This window comes from Actinia tenebrosa, unplaced genomic scaffold (genome assembly GCF_029948245.1).
Source record: "Actinia tenebrosa isolate PJP-AT-01 unplaced genomic scaffold, QUT_ActTen_1.0 PGA_scaffold1__47_contigs__length_23844297, whole genome shotgun sequence".
NCBI classification, from domain to species: Eukaryota; Metazoa; Cnidaria; class Anthozoa; order Actiniaria; family Actiniidae; genus Actinia; species Actinia tenebrosa.
This window is the reverse complement of record NW_028292578.1, coordinates 10,631,547-10,659,356: the sequence shown is the minus strand read 5'-3', so window position 1 is coordinate 10,659,356 and position 27,810 is coordinate 10,631,547. Positions and strand designations below refer to the sequence as shown.

Genomic DNA, 27,810 nt, shown 5'->3' with positions numbered 1-27,810 from the left:
ATTAAAATACTCAACTACTAAAACATTATTTCCAACCAAACGTTTACAGCTCATAACCATAAAGTCGATGGAAGTTTCTGTGTACTTTGAAACTACGTTACTAGGTTCCGCATATTCTAAAGGTATTGTGTATGAAAAGTGAGCATTATCGAGGTCATAAAATATTCGCATTATTTACTCAAATCTGCGCCATGTGCAGAATTTTTTTAAACTTTGATATTTTTGTAAGTCATATATCATAGTTTGTGTAGATGAAGCAATTTGAAAATAAAACGAGGGAAACACACAGAATTTTTTTTTCTTCTTAATTTGAATATTTCCTTATAACTTTGCTTTATTTAACGCTATTTGAAAACAAAATTAACTATTATAAACTTCAATTATTGTGTAATATTTGATGAAAGTTTCATGGTATTTAATAACTAAAAGCAACATTATAAACGAAGCGAATAAACTAGCTTGATGCGAAGCTCAAACTTTACACGAGTTGCACAGACCGTGTCAGGTATAGAAGGGAAAGTTAGTGCTCGAATAATGTATGTCAAGAAAACTTTTCAGGTGATTCTGCCGGGATTTTAGTATTCCGGACTCCGGATTCCAGATTCCCGATTAAGAATTTACGATTTGGAAGTGGAAGTCCGGAACGGAATATTTGGAATGAAATCCGGAATCCAAACAGTACATTGAAAAAAATGATAAAGTACTAAATGAAAAATAAAAACAAACAAACAAACAAACAAACAGACAAACAAACAGCCAATGCTTTCTCAAAAGGAGTTGGCCGCTAAGCAGGCAAGAAATATAGTAATATATATCATTCGACAGTAGCCTGCCTGCATCAGATCGTCGAACATAACTATGGGTTCTTGAGGCTTTTGCATTCTATATAGATTATATGAGGTTTTTTACGGTTTGAAGCACGATGTGTTGAAAACATTTTTGACGTGATGAAGACTACCACAGCGTAGACAAAAAATCGTGCTTCAAACCGTAAAAAAACTCATGTTTAACTATGGGTTATGGAAAATGTCCTCGGCCCGGTTGTACGAAGGGTGGATAGCGCTATCCGACGGATAAATCTTATCCAGTGGATAAATTCATTGGATAAAAGCATTGACTTATCCAATGGATAAGGATTTATCTATTGAATAGCGTATTAAATCCAAGCTGAAAATTATGCAAATGAAGGTTTAGGATGATTGGTCTGCCTGTGGTCTCTTCTCCGTTGGTCACGTGCTTATGCTTCTTGCACCCCAAATTAGCGACTTATTCACGGTACACTGCACGGCATCCGTGATTATGATAAAACTACACTACAAAATAAGTCAGGCAGGGAAGCCCTACCTCGACAGAACTGACATCACGTTTGAATCCTAACAAAAAAACGACAACATTATTTATCAAGATTAATAAGGCTTAAGAGACGGAACTTTACATGGAAAACAGCTCAAAATTAAAAACAGTTATTTCCTGATATAAAACATGCAAAGGCAAAGACATTCCTTCAAGCTCACATCGCATAGGGTCGGAGTAATACTCATATTGTTATCATTTATTTGGGGGTTGTATCTCATAAAAATTCAGCTAGATGAAAGAAGCTCTCAACCAGACTACCTAAAGGCAAGAATAATTCAGCTTTCAAGGGAATACATAAAAGCTCTGGCTCGTGAAAAGAGTCTTGGAGGAATTGATGGCCAAGTACCAAAAGGTTTGTTAGAAGTCTTTTCTAGTTTTATATCTAAAAGCTTATATGTATCTAGTTTAGTATTGAATTAAATATAACCAGCAATTAGTTTTTTTCTGTTTGAACATGGAGTTACTATTTTGACGATTTTGAATCGCTATTATTCGCGTTAATTCGTTATTCGAATAACGTAAGTCTTATGCATACATGTGCTAGTAAGTTTGGTCTGTAAAATTCGTTATGAATCATGAAGTATAAATACGTACATACATAGTTTACTTAAGCAGGTTAGTTTGAAAGTCAGCAAAAGCTGATCGATGTGGATCTGCTAGATGTTTACACGAACAAAAAAAAAACCCTCTCTATTTCATAGCTCATAATGAAGCTATTGCTTATAAGAAATTGAAATAGAAAATTCGACCAGCTGTTTTCGAGTTTTAAATTCCGGTTTGGTAATCGAATAGAACGGAATTTTCAATTTTACGAATCATTTGCTTATGTGAGTATTGAAGTCTAAGCAGACATTATTATTGTTTAAAAAGTTTTACTAGTATTAGTTAAAAAGGAAGCTATGACAACAGCAAAGTTGTGTTTGTGATATTTTTATATTGTTTGCTTTTTAAAGACTTTGGCCCGGTTGTACGAAGCCTGGATAGCTCTATCCGGCGGATAAATCCTTATCCAGTGGATAACTCGATGCAGTTATCCAATAAATTTATCCACTGGATAAGATTTTGGAGTGAAAAAGAGAAAAAGACATAAGCTTAAGGCTATTGAGCAGGTGTTTGTTTTGGACCTGGTAAAACATGATAATGCAATTGTTGGATGAGGTTGAGCATGATATTGTAAATTATCAAGACCATGGCTGAAGGCTGATGCAGATATTAACACAGCCTCGGTCTTGGTAATTTACGATATCATGCAATAATCGAATTCAATAATTTGCTTTATTATGCATTTTGTATACTGGAAAACATTACAGTGCGACTACTCCAACCAAAGCCACCTGGACAAATTTTCCACAAATTATCCAATAGTGTTTGAGTATTTAGACAATAGATTAGAGGCAAATTTTGAATTTAAATATTCTTCCGTTGTTCCGGTTGGTAAAACTAAATGATGAAGAAGAGTTTGTAATATATTTTCTTCACAAATTAGTGATTTGTGTCACCAAAGATATAGCAAAATCATAATTACGACTTCAAATACGACAGGAAAGCAAATTAGAGACCGTATAAAACACAGTCTCTATGATTACAGTTTGTTTCTTCCAGACAAAGATATAATCAGGCTGACACTGTTAGATCTTATCACTATGTTGCTATGCAACAGCACGTTTATATTCAACAACAAAGGTGCCGGCAGTCTTCTAAGCCGTATAAACCCATGGATAGTTGTCCGATTTATAGCAATTCTATTGTTCAGATTCCTACTTTTGATTGGCTAATTTGCAGAAAATTTGTTGGAGTATTTGCACTGTAACATGAACATTAAATTATAGATACATCTTGATGGATCTCAATGCCCTGAGCAAAGCTACCACAACCTGACCTTGAATGAGCTTGGCATGATAAATGTATTATCTGTAGGTTTTCCAACAGATAATGCATTTATCATGTCGAGTTCACATGATATCAGGGATTGCATGGCTGAGGGCTCTTGACCAATCAGAATTGAGATACTTAGTAAAATATATAATAATTCATTGAACTTTGATCAAATTAGAGCACCCATATGGGTCATGAGCATGAATTTTAATAAAAAGTACCCATGAAAATTTTTAGTAAAAACAAGTTTTAAAAGTAAGTTGGTTTTGATTTTTTGAAACAGATGTTGAAGACATGAAAAAAGCAACTGCAGTGTTGCTGCAAAGCATGATGGACAGAATACACATCCTGGAAATACAAGTTGAGAGTGTTATTGTCAATAGCACTCAAGAATTTCAAAATTTAGCCAACCAAATCAAGTCTCTAAACAGCTCCATATATAATGGCAACAGAACAACAGGTAATTATATCCAGTAAAATAATTTCACATATGGTTATGGAAAAGTCTGATATTACACAATTTTCATTGTTACCAGTCCTGTATCAATAGGGACCTTAAGCTGCAGGACGGCAACAACGACGACGACAGCAACCATACAATAGCACTAATTGCGCTATTCAATACACACTCGTTGGAATGTACGAAATACTATGCATCATTGCCGTCTTATGCTGAAAGTAAGACGTGAAATGTCCTATTTTTACGTACTAAAGAGAACGGCTACGCCAAAAGCTTATCTTTGCTGATTTTCGTTATAAGTAAAGTGCTCCCAAAAGACTTTATTTCACTCTAAAACGGGGATGCTTATTGAGGGTAATACTAGTTAAACAGGAAATAATAATACAATAGAAGGTTGAAGCGCGTCAATTTCGCCGACATTGTCGCCCACGTTGCCGTCCTGCAGCTTAAGGTCCCTATTGTGCTCTTGCAAGAGTTTTCATATGAGTATAAAAAGCTTTATATGTGCAAATATGAAAAGCCATGTGTGCCTTGCAGTGACTATGATGTTTTCTAGAATTTTGATTTGATGAACTGTACTTCATTCAGTTTGCATAATATTCATGATTGGTGTCAATTGGCTGTCATCATATTTTCAAACATCCAATAAAATACAGCACGAATATCACATAAGTTTAACAATGTTGACGGCCAGGTTGCAGGATATGTTTGCGCCTACGCTCCTTAGAAGTTGCCAGCAGCATTTTGCCATCTTTTTTTACATTCAACATATTCAAAGGCATTTGAATTTTTGTTTTGATTTATTAATGTTTTCACATTTTCCCCGCAAATCAGAAAGCAAAATTCCACATCCCGGACATGTCACAGCCGATGCCAATATTTCCAATCACATATGATTTTTTTACTAGTTTCCAGGCTCCCATGCATGCTATACCCTGCTAGACCAGAATATCATAGGACACAAAAAGATAGAAAATGCTTCTCTATAGAGAATCAACCATTTTGAGTGCTCAAAGAAAAGGAAACCTCACCAAGTATAAGAATTTCTAACCCCACAACACACAAGCAATATTGCATCATGCATAAGTTTCCCAACCATTCTCGGCTAATAATCACTCTTCTATTAGACAAAAATTAACATACAAGAATCAAAATGGCTGAAAAATCATTGGCTTAAGAGCAATATAACCTTGTTCTCACTTAATTTGATTGGTTTGGCATACTTTGGCAGTGTCTGCGCCATGTTCATACCATGTTTCAGGTATTTGATTGAATGGAGAGTCAATTCTTGTGCAATGTAATTGGTCTGGCCTATGCCTTGCCATCGCACTAGCTTTTCATAGTCATATGAAAATTGCTCTAGACAATACATGTATGAAGCCTTTACTAAGGGAAGATATGTTTTTGGGGGTGGGGGTGAGAGGAGGTTTGGTAGATTTTTCAACTTTATTTTAATGGTTGCAGCCCTTCCCCTTTCACTCAGTAAGAATTCATGACACTCCTATTAAGTCAATAAGTCAACAAGAAAAATGGTTTTCACCCCACCCTCCCCCCTAATAAAAACTTAACTTTCCTTTTTAAAATGATCCCTATGTGTTCGTTTTCAAGTCTGGGAAGATAAATGTGTTATCCCAAATGATCCAAGTTATCCTGAGTGTTTACAAAAATTTAATGTAAGTATATTAACAAATTCATTGTTTTTGGCTATATTGTTTTGTGTTTATTGTTGTCATGCAAACAAACAAATGCCAGACAGTCTGGCACACACAAGTTTTTTTATTTGTTTTATAAAATACAAATTAGGATAACAGTTATTTTTGATAGGAATGACACGACTGAAAGTGCATGTGCAGTGCTGATAGAGCACATTTCCCCAATCAATCAAAACCCGAGATTTATAACAGTTATTTTATAAAATTATTAACACATGCATATTTAAATGTGTAAGGGTTGAATTGTACAATGTATGACTTGCTTATAGTTTGTTTCAAATGGAAGTCATATTAAATAAGCATATATTTTGGATTTTTCCCTTAAAAGGTGTCGGTGATCCTAATTTTTTAATTCACATTTGGATGGACCTAAAAAATATCTTTTATTATATATTTATGAGTTAATGGTCATGTTATCTTAAAGTTTTAGCTTCTTGAATTATAGAATGATCATTGTACGATTGATTACATACCCTTGCAAAAGTTGAAAATGAAGTCAGTGACTCTTATTTTTTATTTCATATTTGGATGGAGTCCACAAATTCTTTCACTTAGAAAACATTCACTGAATACTTTATCTCCGATAGGACCTAAACAATATCTTTTAAATACATATTTATGAATTATGGTCATGTTGTTTTAGCTTCTTGAATTATAGAAATGATTATTGTATGATTATATGTACTTGCAAAATTTAGACGTTAGAAGGAAATTAAGAACATTAGAAAAGAAATTTCTGATAAATGATGCAGAAAGAGTTAAATATTTTATAATTGCAAAATCTTAATCTGAAAAAATTATTTGGAAATTGGATGAGATTACAAACCCATTATAATTTTCAAATATCATATAAACAGTACATGCAGTGCTATAAAGAAATTCAGAAGAACTTACATAATACCTATATTTTTCTTGCAGTGGCTGGAGAAAAACTGGAAGAAAGACCCAAGATTTGCTAAGCATGGAGTTAATGGATCTCGCTGCTCTATACTAAAGTATTTGAGTGAGGTTTGTTTCATATCGTAATTATTTGAAGCAACAAAATTAGGAAAAAATATTTTCAGATCCTAATATATTTTAGTAGTTTTAGAAATTAATCTTTTTTCCAATGGAGATGGTCCAGGAATACTTTCAAAATAGATTAACAGGCCTGGGATTTATTTAGCATATTGTTGTTTTATATATTGTAATTTACCAATATTATTTTAAGCTCCAACATTAATTGAAGGCAGCATGCCAAACTCAAGACAGGTGGGCTAGATGATGATATTTCATGGGCCATTAGCTATCATACATGAGACTGACCTCAGGGTGTTTGATATCTCTTTTCGTTGCTGAGATATTCAATATTAATACTTTATTTCCTTAATAAGCTCAAACCCTCTAATTCCCCCTTTTAAATAAGCCCCCATCCTAAGGTTATATAAGCCCCTGTCTCTATAATAAGCTGCCACTTTTAATGACTAATGCAGGTGTTTTGAAGTGCAAAAAAATAAGTAAGCCCATTGGCAATTAAAGCCTATAATAAGCCCTCACCCCTAAGGAATGTTGTGGTCCTTTTCTTTTGTCAGGTCTCTGAATGTCATTTCACCTAATATTGAGATTATGAATGAAAATAATGATGAACTTCCAAAGATCATGAAAATATATTGATAAAACCCCCAGCCCCTAATAAGCTCCCCCTTTTTGATAAGCCCCCCTTCAAAAGCGCTGAAAAATAATAAAGTCCCAAGGGGCTAGCCTGAGAAAACAGATAGCTTTTCACTCCCCTTGATTGCACCCTGCAAAAGTAATGTCTGAGCAACGAGCTGGAAAATTGCATACTGATGACCTAGCACTACCTAGATCCAGGTTTTGGATTGTTTGAAATAAATATGAATAAATTAACACATTTATGCTGAGTGTGGACATGAGGTCTTTACCAAGATACCAAGACTGACTGGAAACAAAAGGAAAGGGTGTGGTAGATCTAAAATGCTTCATAACAGTACCATAATTACATATTAAGTACGAAATCTAGTAGTGGAACTGAGTGCCTTTGGGTGATAGAGGAATTACTTTTTGAAGTCAGTTTAAACTTGATTTTCATTACATAATGCTTTACCTTGCAAGACATTTTTTCGCCAGTTGAATTAAAGTGCAACTACTCCAACCAAGACCATTTGAACAAATATTCCACAAATTAACCAATAGCGTTAGAATATAGACAAACAATTAGCGGTGAATTTTAAATTTAGATATTCTTCCATTGTTCAAATTGGGGAAAATAAATGATAAACGGGAGCTTGTAATTTTTTTCTTTGCCAATATAGTGATTTGTGTCACTAAAAATATAGAAAAGATGGTAAAATATGACTTCAAATGCGACAGGAAAGCAAATTAACACAGTCTTCATGATAACAGTTTGTTTCTTCCTGACAGCAATATTATCAGGTTAGAGCTCCGACTCATGAAATCTTCAATGGCATGTAAATTCAAAATTTTCAAAATATTACAAAGGTTTATAACAACTTCTTCCAATGAATCTACAGATAAGGTACACTATATGACTGCCTTCTTCATAATTCATGAGTGTGTGTAAATGATTTCTTCATGATTGTGGTTTGGGTAGCGCTACGTTATCAGTATGGAATTATTTGGCTTGTTGCTCAGGCATTACTTTTGAGAGGATAAGGCTAGTGAAAGGACCTCTGTTTTCTCAGGCTACAAGGAGTTTAATATAGGAAATGATGGTAGAAATTATAAAGTGATGACATCATCATAGTGACCTGGTAAAAAGTCAAATTATCATAGAGAATATCATTGAGAATTAGCTCAACATGGCTGAAACTTATGTTGGTTATAATGCAAGGTAAAACAGTCAGTCTGGTGTGTTTTATGCTGTTTCCTTCACTTAAAGGAAACAGGTTTAAATAACATGGTTTTTCTTTAAAGGTCGAGGCTTGGTGTCCAAAACCGCAGTTTAATTGTGAAATACCCAATGATTCTGCCTTTCCTCACTGTTCGGCTAAAGTTCAGGTATCTATTTTTGTTCAACACAAGTCAAAAACTGCTATGCATTTTCTTTTGATATTTTTCCTGTGCTTGAAGAGGTCAGGCGTGTTCAAGTGATGCAATATAAATAAGTGTAGACATACTCTGTTGGTTACATATTATGTTGATTTATGGGAATCTATCAAATGGGCCCAACATACACACATACTCGTGCCATGTATTTTTTATTTAAATGTCATAGTAATTACCACAATAAAAATAATAAGACTAACAAATGATATTAAGAATAATAAAAAAAATTTATTATAAAAATAATAATATCAAAACCGAATTTCAGTGGATGAGGAAATATTGGACTTCAGATCCAAAGTTTCGTGGACATGGAGTTGATGGCTCTGACTGCTCTATACTTTACTATCTTAGTGAGGTATGATATTGATCGATGGAGTACTTCGACAGTGCAGTGGCCATTTTGAATCACAAGATGTCATGTACGGGTCCTCCAGGGGCGAATATTTTATGTTCTGCTGCAGTAATTGTTTCAAAATTATTGAGACAATTTGACAAGAGCCAATGAATGAACAAAATTTAGAGTTCCAGAACTGATTTCTCAACGGTGTCATCATTTCACCATCTTTTTTTTTGTTTTGCGCCCAAGGTGACCCATAATGCCTTAGGATTCAAGATGGCCACCATGTCATTGAAGTAGTGAAATGATTTGTTTATTGAAATAGGTAATACAAAAGTACTACTGAATTTAGTTTGTGCTATTTCTTATCTTCAGGTTGAAAATTGGTGTCCTAGTGTTGCTGGACACACAAGTGTTTCTGATTGCGCAGTCCCTAACAATCCTTCCCATCCATCATGCATGGCAAAAGTTGCTGTAAGTACAGGACTATCAATAGCAAGCCTTGAAAAACTGAGGGGAAGGGGGGACATTAAGTCACTTCACAACACATGTCACAAATGTTTCTTGTCTAGATTGATATTCGTATTTACATTTTCTTGGGGGAAAGCAAAGCAAAGCATAACAATGCAAAGCATCTAGCAGAAGGAAGAACCTCTCTAAGAAGGCCTTCCCTGACTTATAACGAAAGGATTTGCCCAGTGTGCAACTCAGAAATAGAGAATGAAACACGTTTTCTAATTTGGTGTCCAAATTTTTAATCAACCCTAAAACAGCGTTCTTACAAAAAGCATCAATGTCAGCTTACATCTATTAATGCATGCCCCATGTGGGCACTACAGCCCTGAATTAAAAACACTAGTTGTTAGAGTTAGAAAATAGCAACATATAAATAATGATCGTGAGAAGCAAGCTACCAATCATTGGGGAATCAGGATAACATGGTGGTAAAATGCTCACCTCTCACCAATTGAGTCCGGGGTTCGAATTCCAACCACCCCATGTGAGCTGAGTTGGTTGGTTCTCTTTCTGACTCTGAGGGTTTTTCCATCCCGCCCGTTTTTTTCTCCCTCCTTTCAAAATCAACCCTAACTAATTCAAACTGGTTAGAGCTGTGCTCAGGAGTCATACATGGACTGTATAGCAGCTGTCAAAGGCACCTTCACATCCTTTAAGTTTGACTCCAGTGAGCTGCGCCACTGCTGTACTTTACAGTGGTCTTTTGCGATGACAAGTTTTTATGACAACTATACAGTCAGACAGAAAAATGTAAGAATTGCAAAAACATGCAAAATGATAATCACATCTTTGAAACATATTACACATTTTTATTTCAGTTACTGACAATAGAACCTTAGTTTTATTGTTTTGAAGATATTACTGATGATCTCTCACTACTATTTCTTGTTTTTTGTTTTGTTTTTAGTGGATGAGAAACTTTTGGAAGTCTGATGCATGTTATGCTAAGGATTATGGTGTCAATGGAACCATCTGTTCATTTCTAGTTTATTTAAGCGAGGTAGCTATTTCTTATTTATTAATTAATTTACCTTTGATTTAACACTAGGATATAAACCTCTGATGAAATTATTACCTTGGAAAAATGCCTTCATATCTTTCTCAGTCTTGACTTTATAATTTTAACAAATTTGACTTTGAACTATTTGAATTATTTTTAGGTTGAAAACTGGTGTCCTCTCTTACCCGGCCGTGCAAGACCAACAGTTGTATCTACTAAACCATTACTGAAGCCTGTGAGTTTAATCATTTTTTAACACATTTAAGACTTTGAAAGCTTTGTTACACAGTACTGATTGCTGTTTTTTACTCTAGAACTTTCATCAGAAAGAACTATCTGGGCTGCTGACACTTTTAGATGACAAAAATGCTATTAAATTTAGATGGATAAAAACTAGAATCACAAGGATGTGGCCTGCTTGGAGAGAAGCTCTGAAATTTTTGAAGAGCAACAGAGACAGTTCAAAAGATGTCAGAAAAAAGGTAATTTTATTTAAATGAAAGGAAACGAAACCTTTATTTTCCAGGGTAAACCCCTGTTTACCACATGGTAATACAATGTACGAAAAAATAAAAAAAAACAGAGTGCAAGCCAATATGTTCGTGAAATGGTACTAACTAATTAGTACAAAAATAACAATGAAACAATTGAAAACGAAAGAAATAGGTGTGTAAATAATAATAATGATAATAATAATTATAATATGAGATGTGATAAGAATATTGCTATAATTATAAAACAAAAAAGAAAAGATTATGAATATAAAATAACAAATCTATATAATATATACTTATTTATCTATAAAAACATATTTGTAAAATAAATTAATAGCTCAAAACACGAGTCCAGCTCTTCACACTGACATAATACTATATTAAAACTATACAATTATTATTAAAATCTAAATATTTCTAAATTTCTGCTACATTGGCGTTAAGATTAAAGTCATTCAAGAATTCATTGTCCATAAAAAAAGGGGTTCTTGTCCCCCTGACACACATGTGTACTGACTTAATTATTTCAAAAGATAATCGAGTTCTAATCCATGTTATAGTACTTGCATATGTGTCCCCTGTCTTCTTGGTTAATTTCTCAGTAAGGTGCTTTAGAAAAATCTGGCATTCTGCCCCCATTCCTCCATTTGTACCAAAAACTAAGGGCGTAAAAGTTCCCATATCGACATCGATTACTCTTTGCTGGTACTTTCTCTTTTTTTCGCTTTCTTGATCCTTGAAGATTGTAGAAGTGGATTTGTTTTGGTTGCTCTTGGAATTAACATGCGATACTCTTACATCAAAAAATGCAGTTACTCCCTGTGCCCAAAACGATCCAGCTTTGATGTCGAGCCTTGCATCCTGACTTGTGCTAGTAGATTTTAGATTAAATTGTTCGCCATCCAATGGGATAAGCTGTGGCTCCTTTTGAACGTTGTTGCAAACCTTGTTTAATAATGATAATAATAATGATAATAATAATAATAATAATAATAATAAAGGGAGCTTGTAAATATATACTAAATAAAAGTATTCTTATGTATGTAAGAAAGAGTATTTTGAAACCTATATATACATGAACATAAAGTGTGTAAATAATGATAATAATGATAATAATAATAATAATAAAGGGAGCTTGTAAATATATACTAAATAAAAGTATGTTTATGTATGTAAGAAAAAATATTATGAAACCTATATATACATGAACAATTATTGTAATCACTTATTTACGGACGTTATTTGTTTTGTCTAGATTCTGATTCACATCGGTGTTTTAGCCAGCGAGTCAACTTTGCACTTTGCAGAAAATGCATACAAAGGAGGCCCACTAGGAGAGCTTGTGCAGTGGAGTGACTTGATATCTTCTCTTTATTTACTTGGTCATGATATTACAGTTAGTGCTGATATAAATAAACTACAGCAGTAAGTAATGTAACTTTTTTTATTACAACGCATATATTTATAATGTGGTTGTCTTCACTTCGCACGGTTTGACATTTTTCTTCTCACACATTCAGTACTTTCTCCAGAGCCACAGGGAGCCCACAGCAACAATGTTCAAAATAAGATCTATCATGTATTTAGTTAATGCTGTTTCACACGCCTTAAATAACCCCAACCCTTGAATTCGTTATGAGCAGGGCAATATGTGAGATAAAGCCCTACAAATAACAAAGAAAACCCTGTCAAGTGTGCAATAATGCGCGATAGAAGTCCGAGAAAACTAGATGAATTTGTTAGTTCGCGTCTTGGATTGGCTCTGATGCTTCATGAATGGGACTAGAAAAAATCTTTAGTGTTTGCACACTCCTTCACATCTGCATTAAACCAAAATAAGGTGAATGAAGATTCAGGCACAGAGGATGCTGGCCGTCGTACCTTCCTCAGTGTCACTATTTGGCCACACGAGAAAAGGAAATTGTTTGTTAATTAATCTGATTAATTGTAAATTAACATAACTATTGGATAATTAAATTTCTACTTTGACTGTTAGAGCGCTGGGAAGCGTCAAACATGGGCGCAAAAATTCCTGCCCAATCCACATTTCTGATGACTTTGATCTGATTTATCTTGATTACTATGGAATTCGACAATTGATTTCCAAGATAGGATCACTCATGCCATATTTCAAGTGAGTATATTTATATTTTTTCTAATATAAAAAGTAACGTCACTAGTTTCCCTCAATCAAGCCCAATATTTTACTTGCGCATGCGCTAAGTTTGTGTTTGTTTGTTTTTTACTTGGAATAGCATTATTGTTCGAAGTCGGTCGCGGATTAATTTTCCTCGTTATTTTGCTGGAGGTCTTCAATTAGATGATTTCCGAGATGCACGAGAGCTTTCATATTTATTGCAATCGCAGACATGAAAAAGAGGCATTTTCGGACAGTGTTTATTTGGAAACCATAGAGTTATAGGCGATTTTGATTTTTAATGCCCTTGAAGGAAAGATTTTGTCTAAAGTGAGCTATATTTTTCAAACAAACAAAAAAAAAAAAAAAAGAACGAAAAAAACACCAAAGCAAAGAGTCACCCTTGAATGGCCCTTTCAAAGGCGCAAAATACAGAATGCAAAATATATAATCGCAAGAGTGTAGTTCCCATATGATTGCTCAGTGCGATCGTCAAAAAGCATTTTTGGGCGATAACGGCTATCGTAGCAATCAAATGGAAGCCCGGCCGAAGAAAACCGTATCAAAATGACCGGCCTAGTTTACTAAACCACTTAACTGTAATTTTTAAAAAAGTGAGGTTTAAATGAAAATATGATCTTAGTTACTCCTAACTTGTGAAATTGGTCATATTTTAAACATGAATTACAACTCTATTACAGGTAAAAACGAGTCGTATATAATAGTTAACGTTTTTCTATCTTTTTCTTACAATACCAGATGTAAATTTCGAATACTGGACTCGTTTGGCACTGAAGCCCAATTCAATTATGCAGGATTCACTGAAAAAATCCCTGGTGGCAGTATGGGACTCTGGGGACGTCATAATCTAAATTTGCGACAGCTTATGACGATGTTTCGTAAGTTTCTAACATTGTAGTCTATCTAAACTATTTGCCTACTAATTATTTTCATAACGCACACGTGTTTATCATTTTAAGTATCTGCAATGTTGCATTGTACCTAGTTTTAATTTGTCACTGACATGCGCAACGAAATACATTTATCCAATCACAGGTAGTCCAATTAATTTAGATAAAAGTGAACGGTGAATATAAAATCACACAAACATCACGTTCATTGAATTTTTTTATTTGATGTGAAGATAGTGTCCATCATAACACAAAAAAACGGAGAAATCGAGCAAACAATTAACAATCAGTAGGAAATTCATGACCCTCCTTTTAAGTCTACATGGAGACAGCTGTCAAAATCAACAGGTTTGAACCTCCACAAAAGTTCAAATGTTTACTGATGACCCTCCCCTCTGACGCCCCTCCCTTAACCCCCTCCCCCCCCCCCCCCGATAAAAAACGTACTAACCAAAACTCTGTGTGTGTATTATATGAATATGATGCATTTCAAGCTTGATGAACATTATAAACTAATTACGATTTCGAGACGACAATGCCACGAAATATTGATGGCTAGTTGGGGGAAAATATATTTGGTATTGGGTGGAGTCGCTTGTAGTCAATCGGTCGCTTACTATGCAGAGATAATGCCACGAAGTCTGCAAGTTTAAAAAACATTGTTCAGATGGTCCATACAGTGTTTAAGCTTCATTTTATTACTTGTGTCTGTTTATTATATTTTGAATTGTTTATGCTTGTGTGTTATAGCCCATAGTCCAGATAACTCGTTTTTGGGATTTGTTGTGGGAGAGAAACCTCCAGATGTAAAACAACCGAAGAAAAAGAAACCTAGAGCACTGGTCTATGGCAAACACTTTTATATGTGGAAGGTATAAAGACTTATCTTATCATGTTGCTGGGAAATATTTTAATTTCATAAGATAAGAGTTGACAAAATTCACAAAAAGAGCCAGAAAAAGACAAACTCTTGGTTTACAATTTCTGTTTCATTTCGAGAATTTTTCGCAAAGCAAACAATTGATGGTTCCATTGTTCTCACACGACATTAATAACGAACCAATCACCGTTGCAGCAGTTTTCCCAGTGGAATTAAAAGCTTTTCCCACAAACAACTACAGAATATCTGTTAAGGAGTACTACAAGGATTTCAAGGCAATTTATTTTTTTTTCGAAGGACAGTAAACGATAGAAACATTTTGTAACGAATTTTCCGCGATCAGAATTTGAAATTCTGTGATATTCTAGCTAATTTATTGAGCTTGTGGGTCATAAAAACTGTAACTACGAGGAGCAGAGCCAATGAATCTCTACGATTTCTAATGGATTTCAAGCGCTTCTGAAGGTCCTTTTTTAATTTGGGGGGAAGGGGGTGGGAGGGCATTGAAATCCAAAGGGAACTCTCAAAAAATATTTGTAGCCCTTCCACTTTCACTCGGTAAAAAAGAGGAACTAGGGGGGTTCGGGCACCCCAGGAAATTTTATATTTGAGACCTCGGAAATGCGATTTCCAGAGTTTTTAGCAAGGGTCATTTGTGACCTTTTTACCAAGGCAACTGCCACGCTTAACCTCATAGTGGCTACGGCCCTGCAAGAAAACATCTTTCGTTTCTAACCGATCAGAACTAAACAGGAAAGACTGACAATGTAGGCTAATTAAAGTCTAGAAATATTACGTCTGATTATTTATTAATGCTTTGTTTATGTGCTTAAACCTTTAGGATCTTAAGAACAAAGAATTTCTTAATATCATTAACAAGTACCTTGAGATCCATGCTACAGTAGGAGGAGCGGTAAGTTAATCATTTCTTTTAGATCCATACCGTATGTTGCGGGAGTAGACTAGCGTTGCTGCGTAGTATCAAACCAACTCATAAAAGTGACCTTCTTTTCTCCAATAGATCTCCACGGCTCTGCAGCGCTCGAGCGTAATGTTGTCCCATTTCAGACCACATGTCATTCCCTTGAGAATAATATTCTTTGTTTGAGTTGTATCCATATTCATGTGTCTTCTCATGTGCAACCGAGCGCAAACCTTAAACAAAGATATGATACTCTAGGTAATGACATGTGGTCTGAAATGGGACAACATCACGTCAGAGCCGAGGAGGTCTATTCTTGTATTAACATCCACCTGTATTAACCAGCCACCAGGGTTTCTTGCTCCAATGCTTCTCCATCTTATCCAAAGCTTCATTCTTGTATTTCATGACCGAGAAGCTCTAGAGGGAGAAAGTCTCTGGAAGCCAGGGTATCAGTGTTCCTTAATAATAGTAATGACGACAACAACAACAACAACAACAACAATAATAATCGTTGCACTTGGAATTGTAACTTGTAACTTGAAGAACTATATTGAAAGTATTGGGTTGAATGTACGAGTGCACGCGTTACAGAAAGCAGCTTTGTTAGGAACAGCTTGAACACCAAGAAAAGAACTAGATATCGAAGTACTGTAAATAGTTTAGCACAGGTGACTGCGTATGAGTGAAAGAGTGTACGAAAGAACGACTGAGAGTTAGAGAAGCATTGAACAAGTTGTAAGTGTGGGGTGAAGGCTCTAGGAAAAAGCTCGACTAGTTTAGATCCAGGAACTTGTGTAAATAGGAATTATCCTGTGATATAATATAATAATAATAATGATAATAATAATAATGATAATAATAATAATAATAATAATAATATTGTAAACTTTATTATGTTTTCCAAATTCCATAGTAAATCTCGCTATATATAGGCAATTTACGATTAGCTACTTGAATCTTTTACATTTAAGTACATGAAAGATACTAAAAACATTAATCATACTTTTTTTTCCACATTTAGTTGTAGCGCCAAAGTTAAAACTTCATCAAGTCAGGGTTATCCCAGATTTTGTTTCTACAGCAAAATATATAATTGGTTGTTCGAATAGCAATATTCATAATTTTCCTTATTACATATTTACGTTGGTTTTTGTCGAAACCTACATTTTCTAACATTTCAATAAATGTTGCACAATCATTAGAAAATACTCCCAGGGAACTTATTGAAAGATTAACAAACTTTACATGGCTATAATCACTATTTAAATCACTAATTAGTTTTTTATATTTTTTCTTCTTACGATCAGCATTATTCTTAAGGTTTGATTCAAAGCCAACAGTAAGTTCCAATATATAGAGTGTACTAGATGTTTTTAAAATCAGGTCAGAGCGATAACTATAGCCAGTTACAATTGAAGGACTGTGATAATTATCAAGGTCAGCATAGAGAGTAGAATTGTCAATGGTTTTGAGTGATGAGGCAATAAAGTTGAGGACAGAATTATGGCGCCAGTGAAGCGATCGAGATAGTGTTGACATCCACTTACTATATGTAAAGAGATTCGGATGAAAGACAAAATGAACAATCTGGTGATTGCGAGATACCCCATTTTACGAGGATTTTCCTGGTTGGGAGAGTGTTATTTATGTAGCGTACGGTGAAGTCGTAGATGTTCTTAGGAAGGTTGGATTGTGCCGATGACCATAAGCCATTTAGTTTTGACAGGGAATAATTGATTATGTTAGTGAAGAAGAACCCTTGGAATAACAAATCGTTGTCTAGTTTATGTTCTTGTTCTGTATGAAACGTTTTGATTATCTCTTTTGTCGTTTTGAAAGTGTCATATTGGATGTTAGTGTGATGATTTGATGATTTCCAAAGATGTTGAATGTAAAAAATAATAATAATAATAATAATAATAATAATAATAATTTGTTAGTGACACTAGAACTATAAAAGTTCCGCTTTATTCTTGTAAAGTATTACCCATATTAAAAGTTTAAATAAACGAAGATAATAATGATAATAATAATAATAATAATAATTTATTTCTCGTGCATTCCAAAAAATCTCAATGCACATACAAGTATATATACTAATATTATTAAGGATAAAAAATATATGAAAAGTGAAAAGAATATAAAAATATACATAGAAAAACAAACAAACAAAAAGAATGAAAACAATAGGAAGTTTGTTCTTTATGTCAATTTTTTCTAAACTCGGTTAGATAATACTTATTTTTAACTTGCACTATATTTATAAAATACTGATAAACCATTGTAGACAATGGAAAAACGTTTTTGTTCAGGTTATACGGTGTGCAAGTTATCGTAAAAATTTAGCACAAAAACAACGACTTTTTTTGCATTGTTCTAATAAACAGAATCGTATTGTGCTTTGAAAGATAATGGGATATTATCTGTTATTCCGGAAAATAACGAAAGAAGTATAGAGTCCCTTTCAAAATTTAAGTTCAAACCGTGTATGGTTCTTCAATAAAATCGTGAAAATTATCAACGGTTTTTGAGCTCGCGCACACCACACCCTAAGGCGTAAGGCGTTATGGTTTTTAGTCGGCTTTCGTCGGACCAAGCAAGGGGGCCCACCTAAGCTACCATCCTCACTCTCTTGAGAAAGCTTAACAGGTTTTGCCCCCCCCCCCCCCCTTTCTCCCCGAAAAGGCCAAATCCTACGACCCTGAAAGCGTCGCTAACTTCCGTATAGCTCAAAACTTTTTTTGCACAGTAATTAAGTTAACTTCTTATTCACCCGTCGTATGTGACACAGCAACGCCGTCCCATCTAGTAACCCACAATGTTATCCACCAGTCATTTGCAATTTTAGTTTATTCCCTTAGGAATTGCTATATATATAAGGTCCTATTAGCCATTCCAAAAAAAATGGGTCGAGTCGGCATTGTAGTGCATTCTAGGACTTTTTCAGGAAACATCCTCTTGGAAATATGTCCCAGTTTTTCCCTTAACCTTGGAATGGCTTATAACCCACATTAACGTTTTTGGCTTTTTTTAAATTTTAGAATGACTTTGAATTGCGAAAATATATCCCAAGTTTTGTCATAAACCATGGTGTTCTACCTGCTGCAGAAGTACAGAGTCTTCTTCAACAATCTATGGTAAGATACATGCGCAGACTTCATTTATTAGGCTCGATCACTCAGTCTGCATTATTTGCTAATTCCCAATTTTTTCTGTTTTGAATTCTGGATGCTAACTGCTAAAATTTTATAGTGTCACTTCCATTATTTAGTAATTAACAGTGTTAGATCTACTATCTAAAGGGACACAAGAGTCCAATATGTGGTTGCATAACAACCTTTAATACTCGGCACACATTCGCACACATACGATCATCACACTCGATTACATGATTACGTCATAGCTTCATCCGGGAATCCAGGGATTTTCCTTTTTCTAATTTAATTTTAATGCGGATATCTGCCGGGTATATTCTTGGTTTTCACCTACGTCATCATGAATTTCAAAAGCGTAAATTCGCATTACAATGAAATAAAAGTTTCGTAATCTTGTAAAGCGGTCAAACCTACATATTCTGGCCAAATTTCGAGGCTGTAAAGCATTTCGTTGCGGAACTAGAGGCGAGTAAACATGACGCAATTTTTGGTTAAAATGTATGGAGCGGCCATCTTGATGTTCCAAGTTGGTACTCCATCATGGCGGACGAAATTTCAAAGGCTTAAGATGATGGAATTTTTAATATTTTTGATTATATTTCACTTAGATATACCTTAAATAGATCTTTAAAATATGTCTAAGGGAAAATCTTTTAACTAGAGTAAATTATTTTACTATTTTGATCGCTATTTAGATAGACGTGACGGCATTGCGTGACACAAATTCAACCTTCATAACTCGGGAACCAAACATCGAAATGAGTCAAGATTTTTTCTTGTGACTTATAACGCTGATTTCTAAAACATACTTGAGAAATGCCTTTATACGATCTATAGTTTAGATTTTGATGTTTTGATGACGTCATGTGAAAACCGTTATTTCGTTTTGCTTATTTGTATCGTTTGCACTAACTGATTTCCAGGTATTTGTTGGCCTTGGATTTCCATACGAAGGTCCTGCACCTCTGGAAGCCATAGCCAATGGCTGTTTTTATCTTAATCCTAAGGTTTGATATATTTTTCTTTTTTTATATAATTTTTTTTCCTTTATTGGTAAAAAATATTGGGAAGCACGGGTGACGTAGCGGTGAGAGCGCTCGCCTCTCACCAATGCGACCCGGGTTCGAGTCCCGCTGAGCTCGGTGTCGTATGTCAGTAGAGTTGTTTGTTGGTTCTCTCCTGTGCTTCAAGGGTTTTACGGGTTCCCCGGCTTTCCTCCCTCCGCAAAAATCAACTCCTAAATTCCAATAGGACGTTTGCATGATGGCGTCATTGACCTCTACTACCAGACTCCCTTGCACACTTTCTTTTGTTCAGTTAATTAGCACCAGTTGTCTTACTATTCTCATGAGGGAATACAAATTTGAATAAGAAAGAAAATTCGCGAAGCATCCTGGTAGGGGGAGTCAAATGACGCCATCATGCAAACCTCCTATTGGAATTACAGTGGATGAAGAGCTATTCTATAGAAATGCCACTGCTAAATCCCTTTTTTTTTTAATTCTTATTTACGTTCATTTGCAAATCTTAACCCTGTGATTTTGTCAATTTCTTTATGCAGTTTACTCCACCCAGAAACCGCCTAAATACACCATTCTTCAAGGACAAACCCACCTTAAGAAAGGTGCGTCTCTTTGCCTTCAATACTTGCTTTACAATATTAGTCTCAAGATTATCATGCGGAGGGTTTACAGTTGCACCATATTGTAGACATGCAAATAGATATTTGGCTTTTTTATAATAGCTGTCAATCAATGCCAGATGTTGTCAGGATTATTCACTTCGGCCTATGATATATCTCAGTCCGCATGAATAATTAAAGGGGCACTTGAATGAAAATCAATGAAAATTAGAAATGACTTTAAACTTGGTTAAACTCTATATGGCCCAGATAGTAGCCAGGTAAAATATTTTCTTCACATTCAAAAGTGGCGGATAAAAATTATCAATTTTATTCAGCATCTAAATTGTGACTAAATGACGTCATTTACTCAATCCTATTGTTCTTTTCGCTTTTGACCCAAAATATCTCAACAGCAAGTGGCTCCCAGGCTAAAATTTTCACTAATCTGATTTTCATAATTATAATTGAGTCATATTATCCTCGAATACTTCAGTTATTCGGACTTTCAAAAATCGGGGCGTTTTCATCCAAGTGCCCCTTTAAAGATGAGAATTGTGTTTCATTAAGCAAATTTTTCTCGGGAAAAAAATTCCGGATTTTTTCCCCGGAAAACAATTGCTTGGAGATTAACAATTTACATCTTTGATAACTATATAATATTGCCGTATTGTATTGTTGTTAATAGATGCTTAAAGCTTCTTACTGTTTGTTTTCTTTTGTAACTGAAACTGTTCAAACTATCCAATAGTATTTTACTGTGTGTGTCTGTGTTGCTGTAAGTAATCCACATTGCATTACAAATTTGCAGCACGAATCCGAGGAAGTCGTGTTATATTTATCATAACGGATAACCTACCAAATAAAAATTTAATTTATCGTTACTTTTTCAAACAGATAACCTCCCAGCATCCTTATACAGAAGAGTATATATCCAAGCCTTACGTGTACACAATAGATATTGATAACGATGCGGAAGTGGAAGAAGTCTTGAAAGCAATTTTAGTGTCTGAACCGGTAAGAATATATTTTGTTTCTGTCTCATGGCCTGAGCCGGCAAAAAAAGTTGTACACTTGAGTTAGCCCATGACCTGAGCCGGCAAAAAGAGTTGTACCATGGCCTGAGCAGGCAAAAAGACTCGTATACTTAAGTTAACCCATGGCCTGAGTAGGCAAAACGACTTGCACTATAGGCAAAAAGACTCGTATATTTAAGTTAACCCATGGCCTGAGTAGGCAAAACGACTTGCACCATGGCCTGAGCAGGCAAAAAGAGTCGTATACTTGAGTTAACCCAAGGCCCGAGCAGGCGAAAAGTAAAAATACCGTGAATATTTTCGGAAGCTTGGCTTAGTTCTTGGGGACTACTTCGACGACACCTCGCACGTCAAGCTCTTCAGCTATTTTAGGTAGCCTATACCATTTAAATATATATATATTTATCAATTTTCTCATTCATTGACAGTAATCTATGGTATAAATAAAGCACATTGCATTGATACATTAAATTCATGGACGTTTCTTAACGACGTTCATGGGCACTGTTCGCGCAAAATAAACGCGATTTTCAACCTTCCTGATTTGGCGGCCATGTTTGTGTCCCTCAATGGGAAATAAAGATGGCGGACCCATACATTTCAACTAAAATAATGCGCGTAATCAATTGCTCGTATCTCCGTATCTAAAACTTCTTTTAACTAGAACTTTGGCTGAGATATAGAGTTGTTGTTGCTCTTTCCACCTATATGGTTTTTGCTTTTATATAAGTACTGGGAAAATTTTCGACGAATTTCGAGTAACTCGAAGGCTCCACACTTGTAGCCCTATAACATCTTATGTTTCTGATTTTTAGCACAAATTTTGAAAGCCAACTAATTTTTTGGCTATTTCCTAGAGTTTTGTTAAAAATTGGGATGATCAATTTATTTTGTCAGTAAAATATGTCTTGTTTTCGACAACTTTTCATTTTGACGTGTTGTTGTTCGCGCGTTTTTACTCTAAAAAGGGTGAATTTCCACGTATTGTGCGAGAAGATTGTGCGATTTTTTGTTTATAATACACGCAACAAAATTGAGCAACTTTATTGGGACTCTACGGAGTACAATTTAGGATTTAATTATACTCCTCTTGTCCAATCAGAATCAAGTAATTTTGTCGAGTGTATTATAATACGTGTGTAAACAACTAGATAGTCCTCGTCATTTTCTCGTGAGAATAAAAAGATGTCGAAAGGACTAACCAAAGTTGGAATGTATTGTTTTCATTATACACATTGATTGGTTCTGGCTCGGTCTAAGGCCCTGTCCACACTATGCCGGATAAATTTGAATCCGAATTTTCAAACCGAAACCGAAAAAAAAGTTTTCCGTCCACACTCGTACGGCTAGCCGGCGTTTTCAAATTGTTCCACTCTGGAGACCATATTTGAAAAAATTCGTCTTCGGACTCGCCCGGACTAGTGTGGACGGTAGGACTAACCGAATAAATAGAAATTCGGATTCAAATTTATCCGGTATAGTGTGGACGGGGTCTAAGTGGCTCCGGGTATAGTAGTCGAACTAAAAAAAATCTGATGATGGGATCTTTTGCCCATGAACGTCCTTAAGAGCTCACCACAAGAGAATACAACAAAAAATGACTTAAGGCGGCACATTGATCACGTTTACCCATAAAAGAAAGACAAACTTACTTCAACTTACTCCTTGTTTGTTTGTTTGTTTGTTTGTTTGTTTCTGTAGGTAAAACCGTACATGCCTTTCGAGTTCACACATGAAGGAATGCTGGAAAGATTACATGAATTTGTACAGAAGCAGGTGCATATCTTAAATATTCGTTTTGGTTTCAATTTTGGGTACAGCTGTAGACTTTACCCTGGGTTCCAGAGGCGCCGATTGTACTGACACGAGCGGTGAAGCCGCGAGGGCTCTATCGGCTTCGCCGCTCTCGGTGAATCCGCGGGGGGGGGGGGGGGGAAATCCCTCTGGAACCCAGGGTAAGAAGTATTTAGATAAGAACGATATTACATTTATCTTCAGGACTTTTGCGGCCAAAGTCATTGGCCACCAATCGAGACTCTACGACCTATCAAAGGTGACATCTCAAAGTCATGTAAAGAGACATGTCATGAAAAAGGTACATTTTATTATAAATCTCTACTGTAAGGCCTAGGGCAAACTTCGAACTTTCCATGCACCGAACTCATTAAAAACAATGGATATCAGGTGATAATGAGGCGGCGTTCTTTGTTGTAATTAAGTTCGGTGCATGGAAAGTTCGACGTTTGCCCTAGGCCTAAGACTTACAGGGCGTGCCAGGAGGGAGGGGATGTCTTTAGGCAAATAGCTGGAACGTTGTTTCCATTCGTGACGTCACCATCCAGCTCTCTGATCTTTGAAATGGTGGCGAGTTTGAAGAGGGATAGAAAAGGGATAGATGTTTTAGCAATCAACACCAAATTCTATCGATCGTAGAATATGTTTTACGAGTTATTCTACGGATACCTTGAAGAAAGGGTATGGTTTTATGAGCTGGAACCTAAAAAGATAGCGGAATCCCGTGTAAAGTTTTGAATGGACGTCGAGCTTCAATGTCGAATTTTAAGAAGAAAATCATTATACACTCAATGTCTGGTTGCGAGGGAAATAGGTAGTTTTGTTTTCCCGATAGTCTCGATGTTTCACGAGGCGAAGCCGAGGGAAACATCGAGACTCGAAGGAAAACAAAACTAACTAATTTCCCGAGGGACCAGACATTAAGTGTTTTGTTATACAGCAATTGAGAAATATTGAGGCCCCGTCCACACTATGCCGGATAAATTTGAATCCGAATTTTTATTTATTCGGTTAGGCCTTTCGTCCACACTAGTCCGAGCGAATCCGGAACAATTATTCACCGAAAACGAATTTATTCGAATACGGTTTCCAGAGTGGAACAATTTCAAAACGCCGGCTAACCGTATTAGTGTGGACGGAGAACATTTCGTATCCGATTTTTTTCGAATACGATGACGTCATGATTCTATCAAAATAGGGGTGACATATCAAACTTATGCGAAAGCGTAATTGACCTAGCTGCACAGTTAAATACATTATGTAGCTTGTAGCTTTGTTGGAATTCTATGTTCCTAGCCGCATTCGATCTTCTTCTAATAAACAAATCATTATTATTGTCATCAACATCACCATCATTATCATCATCATCATCAAATAAAACTATATGGTTGCATGCATACTTGCAACATGCAATGACTAGTGTAAAATGATATTTATTATTCTGTGCAATCAATATTATTTTATTTTATTGCAGAAATGGTTTGCGAGCCTGAGTTCTTCCAGGAGATCAATTTGCCCGAGCAACTTACAAGGTTTGTAAATCAATGCGCCAGATACTCGTAGATAAATATTCGAAGATAAATATGGGGAAATATTTGGGAAATAGGAAAATAGACTAGGAGGTCAGCGAGGCCAGTGTAATACTAGAAGTGCGCTAGATGCCATCCTGATCTTTATTTAGAGATATAATTCAAATAGTTTAAGCACTGTTACAGCTGCTCTTGTTTTTTCACTATACACATAGAACCGTAACAAACATCTGTTGGCCGCGTCCACACTAGCGCATTATTATGGACGTAGACTTAGTCGAGTCGAAAGAAGCGCTTAAACTTGTAAAAACCCTGTACTGCGCGTAATCAGGAGAGCATAAGATAACAACATTTCGACTCAATTCAGTTGCCCCCACCAACTTGTAGATTTCCACTGTTCAAACTGACCCAAAATGAAACAAACTGTGCGTTGAAATCGTAAACCAACACAAAAATCTTTTTTTTTTCCCAGAATTTATTTTTTAATATTCTAGACCTAACTATATTTTGCTTGCTTTTCAATCTTTTTAGGGCTGGTTTCCCTTGCAATACAACTCGTTCCGAGGATACACCGTCACTGGTTGCTCCAGGATACCGTGAAGACCCACCAGCCTGTTTACTCCAAGCCCAGCCACTTCTTTTTAGCTGCACGGCAACAAGCCCGTCTACAAGTAGGCTATGTCCATGCAGAGATTTTAAGAAGGGACAAGTTGCTTTGTGTAAATCATGCTGATAGTTTTGAGGAGTGTAAAAAGTGAAAAAAAGTCCCAAAGTCCAAAAATACAACAAAAGATTACTGCTACCTCTCAGTCCTTGGACTTAGGTGAAAGGGCTGGGCCATTTGTAATTACTTCCCATCCGAGTGCAAGTGCAGTGAAGCAGACGATAAGGCAAAGCCATGCCAAGCTCACTGTCCAGTCATTACATTTTATTTAAAATTACATAGCATCGAGTGCAATGAATATGTAAATTAGCACCATATAATGAGTGATGACATTTCCGACTTTACAATTTGTATTTTTACATTTTCACGTTACTTAAGGCCAATCCTAGTACTATGGTTACCCGCTACTATAAGCAGGGTCAATAGAGCTCGGCTTCACAAGGAAAAATATAGTTAGGCCGATAACCCGAGTGGTAGGGCTGGTTAGGAACGTCAACAAACCAAAATGGTATAAATCACAAGATATTGACGGAAACTTGACTGAAACTTGACTTTCAAATATATTTTACAGTGCGATTTAGCAGGCATTTATTTACTGGCTTGGTTCTTAAAGTGCTTATAAGCCTGTACAAAATATTTTCAGAATTGATTCTTTAAATAGTGAATAGTTGATTGTGAAAATAATTCGTCATTTGAATGTCGGGTCTTTGAGATACGAAGGTTTATATTTCCAATATGTTAATGACTATGACGTAACATAAGGGATTTGAGTTATTTTGTGGCAACTTTTAATACTGAACGCTGGACATTTTTTGAAAACAAATTTGTAAGAACCTTTACGTGAGTCACGAGTAAAAGGGTGATGCTTTTAAAATACTGTATTCTAGAACGATTGCAGTGTTGTATATTAAATGATCCCTTATGTTACGTCATAGTCATGAACATATTGGGAGTATAAACCCTCGTATCTTAAAGACCCGACATTCAAATGATGAAATATTTTCACAATCAACTATTCACTATTTAAAGAATCAATTCTGAAAATATTGTGCAAAGGCTTATAAACACTCTAATAATGCCTAAGTTATTCGTGATACAAGAGGTTTGAGAAAGGATAGAAAAGTTGTTCAGGGAAGGCTGGTAATCCCTAACCACGAATTTTATATTGGTGGTGGGAAAAAAAGTTAAATGTGTCTTCTAATAGAGGTTTTTGTATCAACACGTGATGGCAGCCATGCGGATGGCATAAACTAAACAATCGTTTTACATAAGGATGAACTCAATTTAATACCAAGACCACATCTAACCGCAGGCAGCCAAAGCAGTATTAGGGACTTTAAGATTTGCAAAATCTGCGACGGTGACGTCTACCGGAAGTGTAAATAACTTCACATTGGGGTTTCGCACCTTCAAAGTCTGTCTTCACTGTGGATGAGTTGACTTTACTGACAATGTCTTGAATAAAGTCTCCAATGAAAAGAATCCCAAAGAGAAAATATGTACACTTCCGGTTGACTTCGCCGTCATAGATTTTGCAAATCTTAAAGTCCCTATTATGGGCGTCGGCATATGATGGTACAAAACCTCTAAACCTAGTTCATTAGTTCATTTAAAAATGTTCTCCTGTAAATGTAAAAACTTAATAAGATGTGTCTTTAATATTTATTAAAAATTAAAACGTGCTGTACAGTTAAACTGAGAAAGTTGTATTAAGTGTGAAGTATAAATTTACTCTGGCAACAAATCTGATTTCTGATGTCCTTTAAAAGTTTCTATAAAGCCTACAGGATCTCTTTCTGATTTCAATCATATTACAAAATAAAAAAAGAATGGCCTGTACTTTCTTTTTGATATCTCTCTTCGTTGCCGAGATATTCGATATAGATATCACGAAGTGATGACGTCAACAGTATCGTTGTAAAAAAGTCAAATTATCAAAAAGAGAATGTCTGCGAGAATAAGCTCAAAATGACTGGAATTTCTCGTGGACATAGCGCACTATGACTTACATAAGATTCAGGCAATCTCTCTTTGATTCTAGCTAAAATACAATAAATGTATTTTGGTCTAAACCAATGTATTGTACGAGATGTATTTCTCTTATTTTAGTTCGATTAAGGTAGAATTTAACAAAAGTTTCGCTCTACATTTATACATATTATATATATATATATATATCCAAATGGTGAAACTATCGTGACAATATTTTGCAGAAATAATCAACCAATGAGAAAATAGCTCGGAGAATGGTATATCCAGGGGCGTAAGCAGGGGGGCTCCCACCCTCTTTGTGGCAACAAAACGATGGCCTTTAGTTCATACGTAATTTTCAAGAAAAAAT

The 27,810-nt window shown here is 35.4% G+C and overlaps 1 protein-coding gene across 1 annotated transcript; it reads left to right on the top strand.

Annotated features, from left to right (window-relative positions):
* The first annotated feature begins 1,263 nt into the window (after positions 1–1,263).
* On the top strand, positions 1,264–27,164 carry LOC116295791 (alpha-1,6-mannosylglycoprotein 6-beta-N-acetylglucosaminyltransferase A). The gene is made up of 23 exons (XM_031703719.2): positions 1,264–1,708; positions 3,515–3,691; positions 5,300–5,364; positions 6,322–6,411; positions 8,338–8,421; positions 8,735–8,824; positions 9,182–9,280; positions 10,230–10,322; positions 10,483–10,557; positions 10,637–10,804; positions 12,072–12,241; positions 12,813–12,950; positions 13,713–13,852; positions 14,615–14,736; positions 15,586–15,657; positions 18,711–18,806; positions 19,748–19,831; positions 20,386–20,448; positions 21,343–21,462; positions 23,184–23,258; positions 23,481–23,577; positions 24,751–24,808; positions 25,337–27,164. The coding sequence occupies exons 1-23, from the start codon at positions 1,483–1,485 to the stop codon at positions 25,536–25,538; spliced, it is 2,604 nt and encodes an 867-aa protein (XP_031559579.2). The 5' UTR covers positions 1,264–1,482; the 3' UTR covers positions 25,539–27,164.
* Positions 27,165–27,810: the final 646 nt, after the last annotated feature.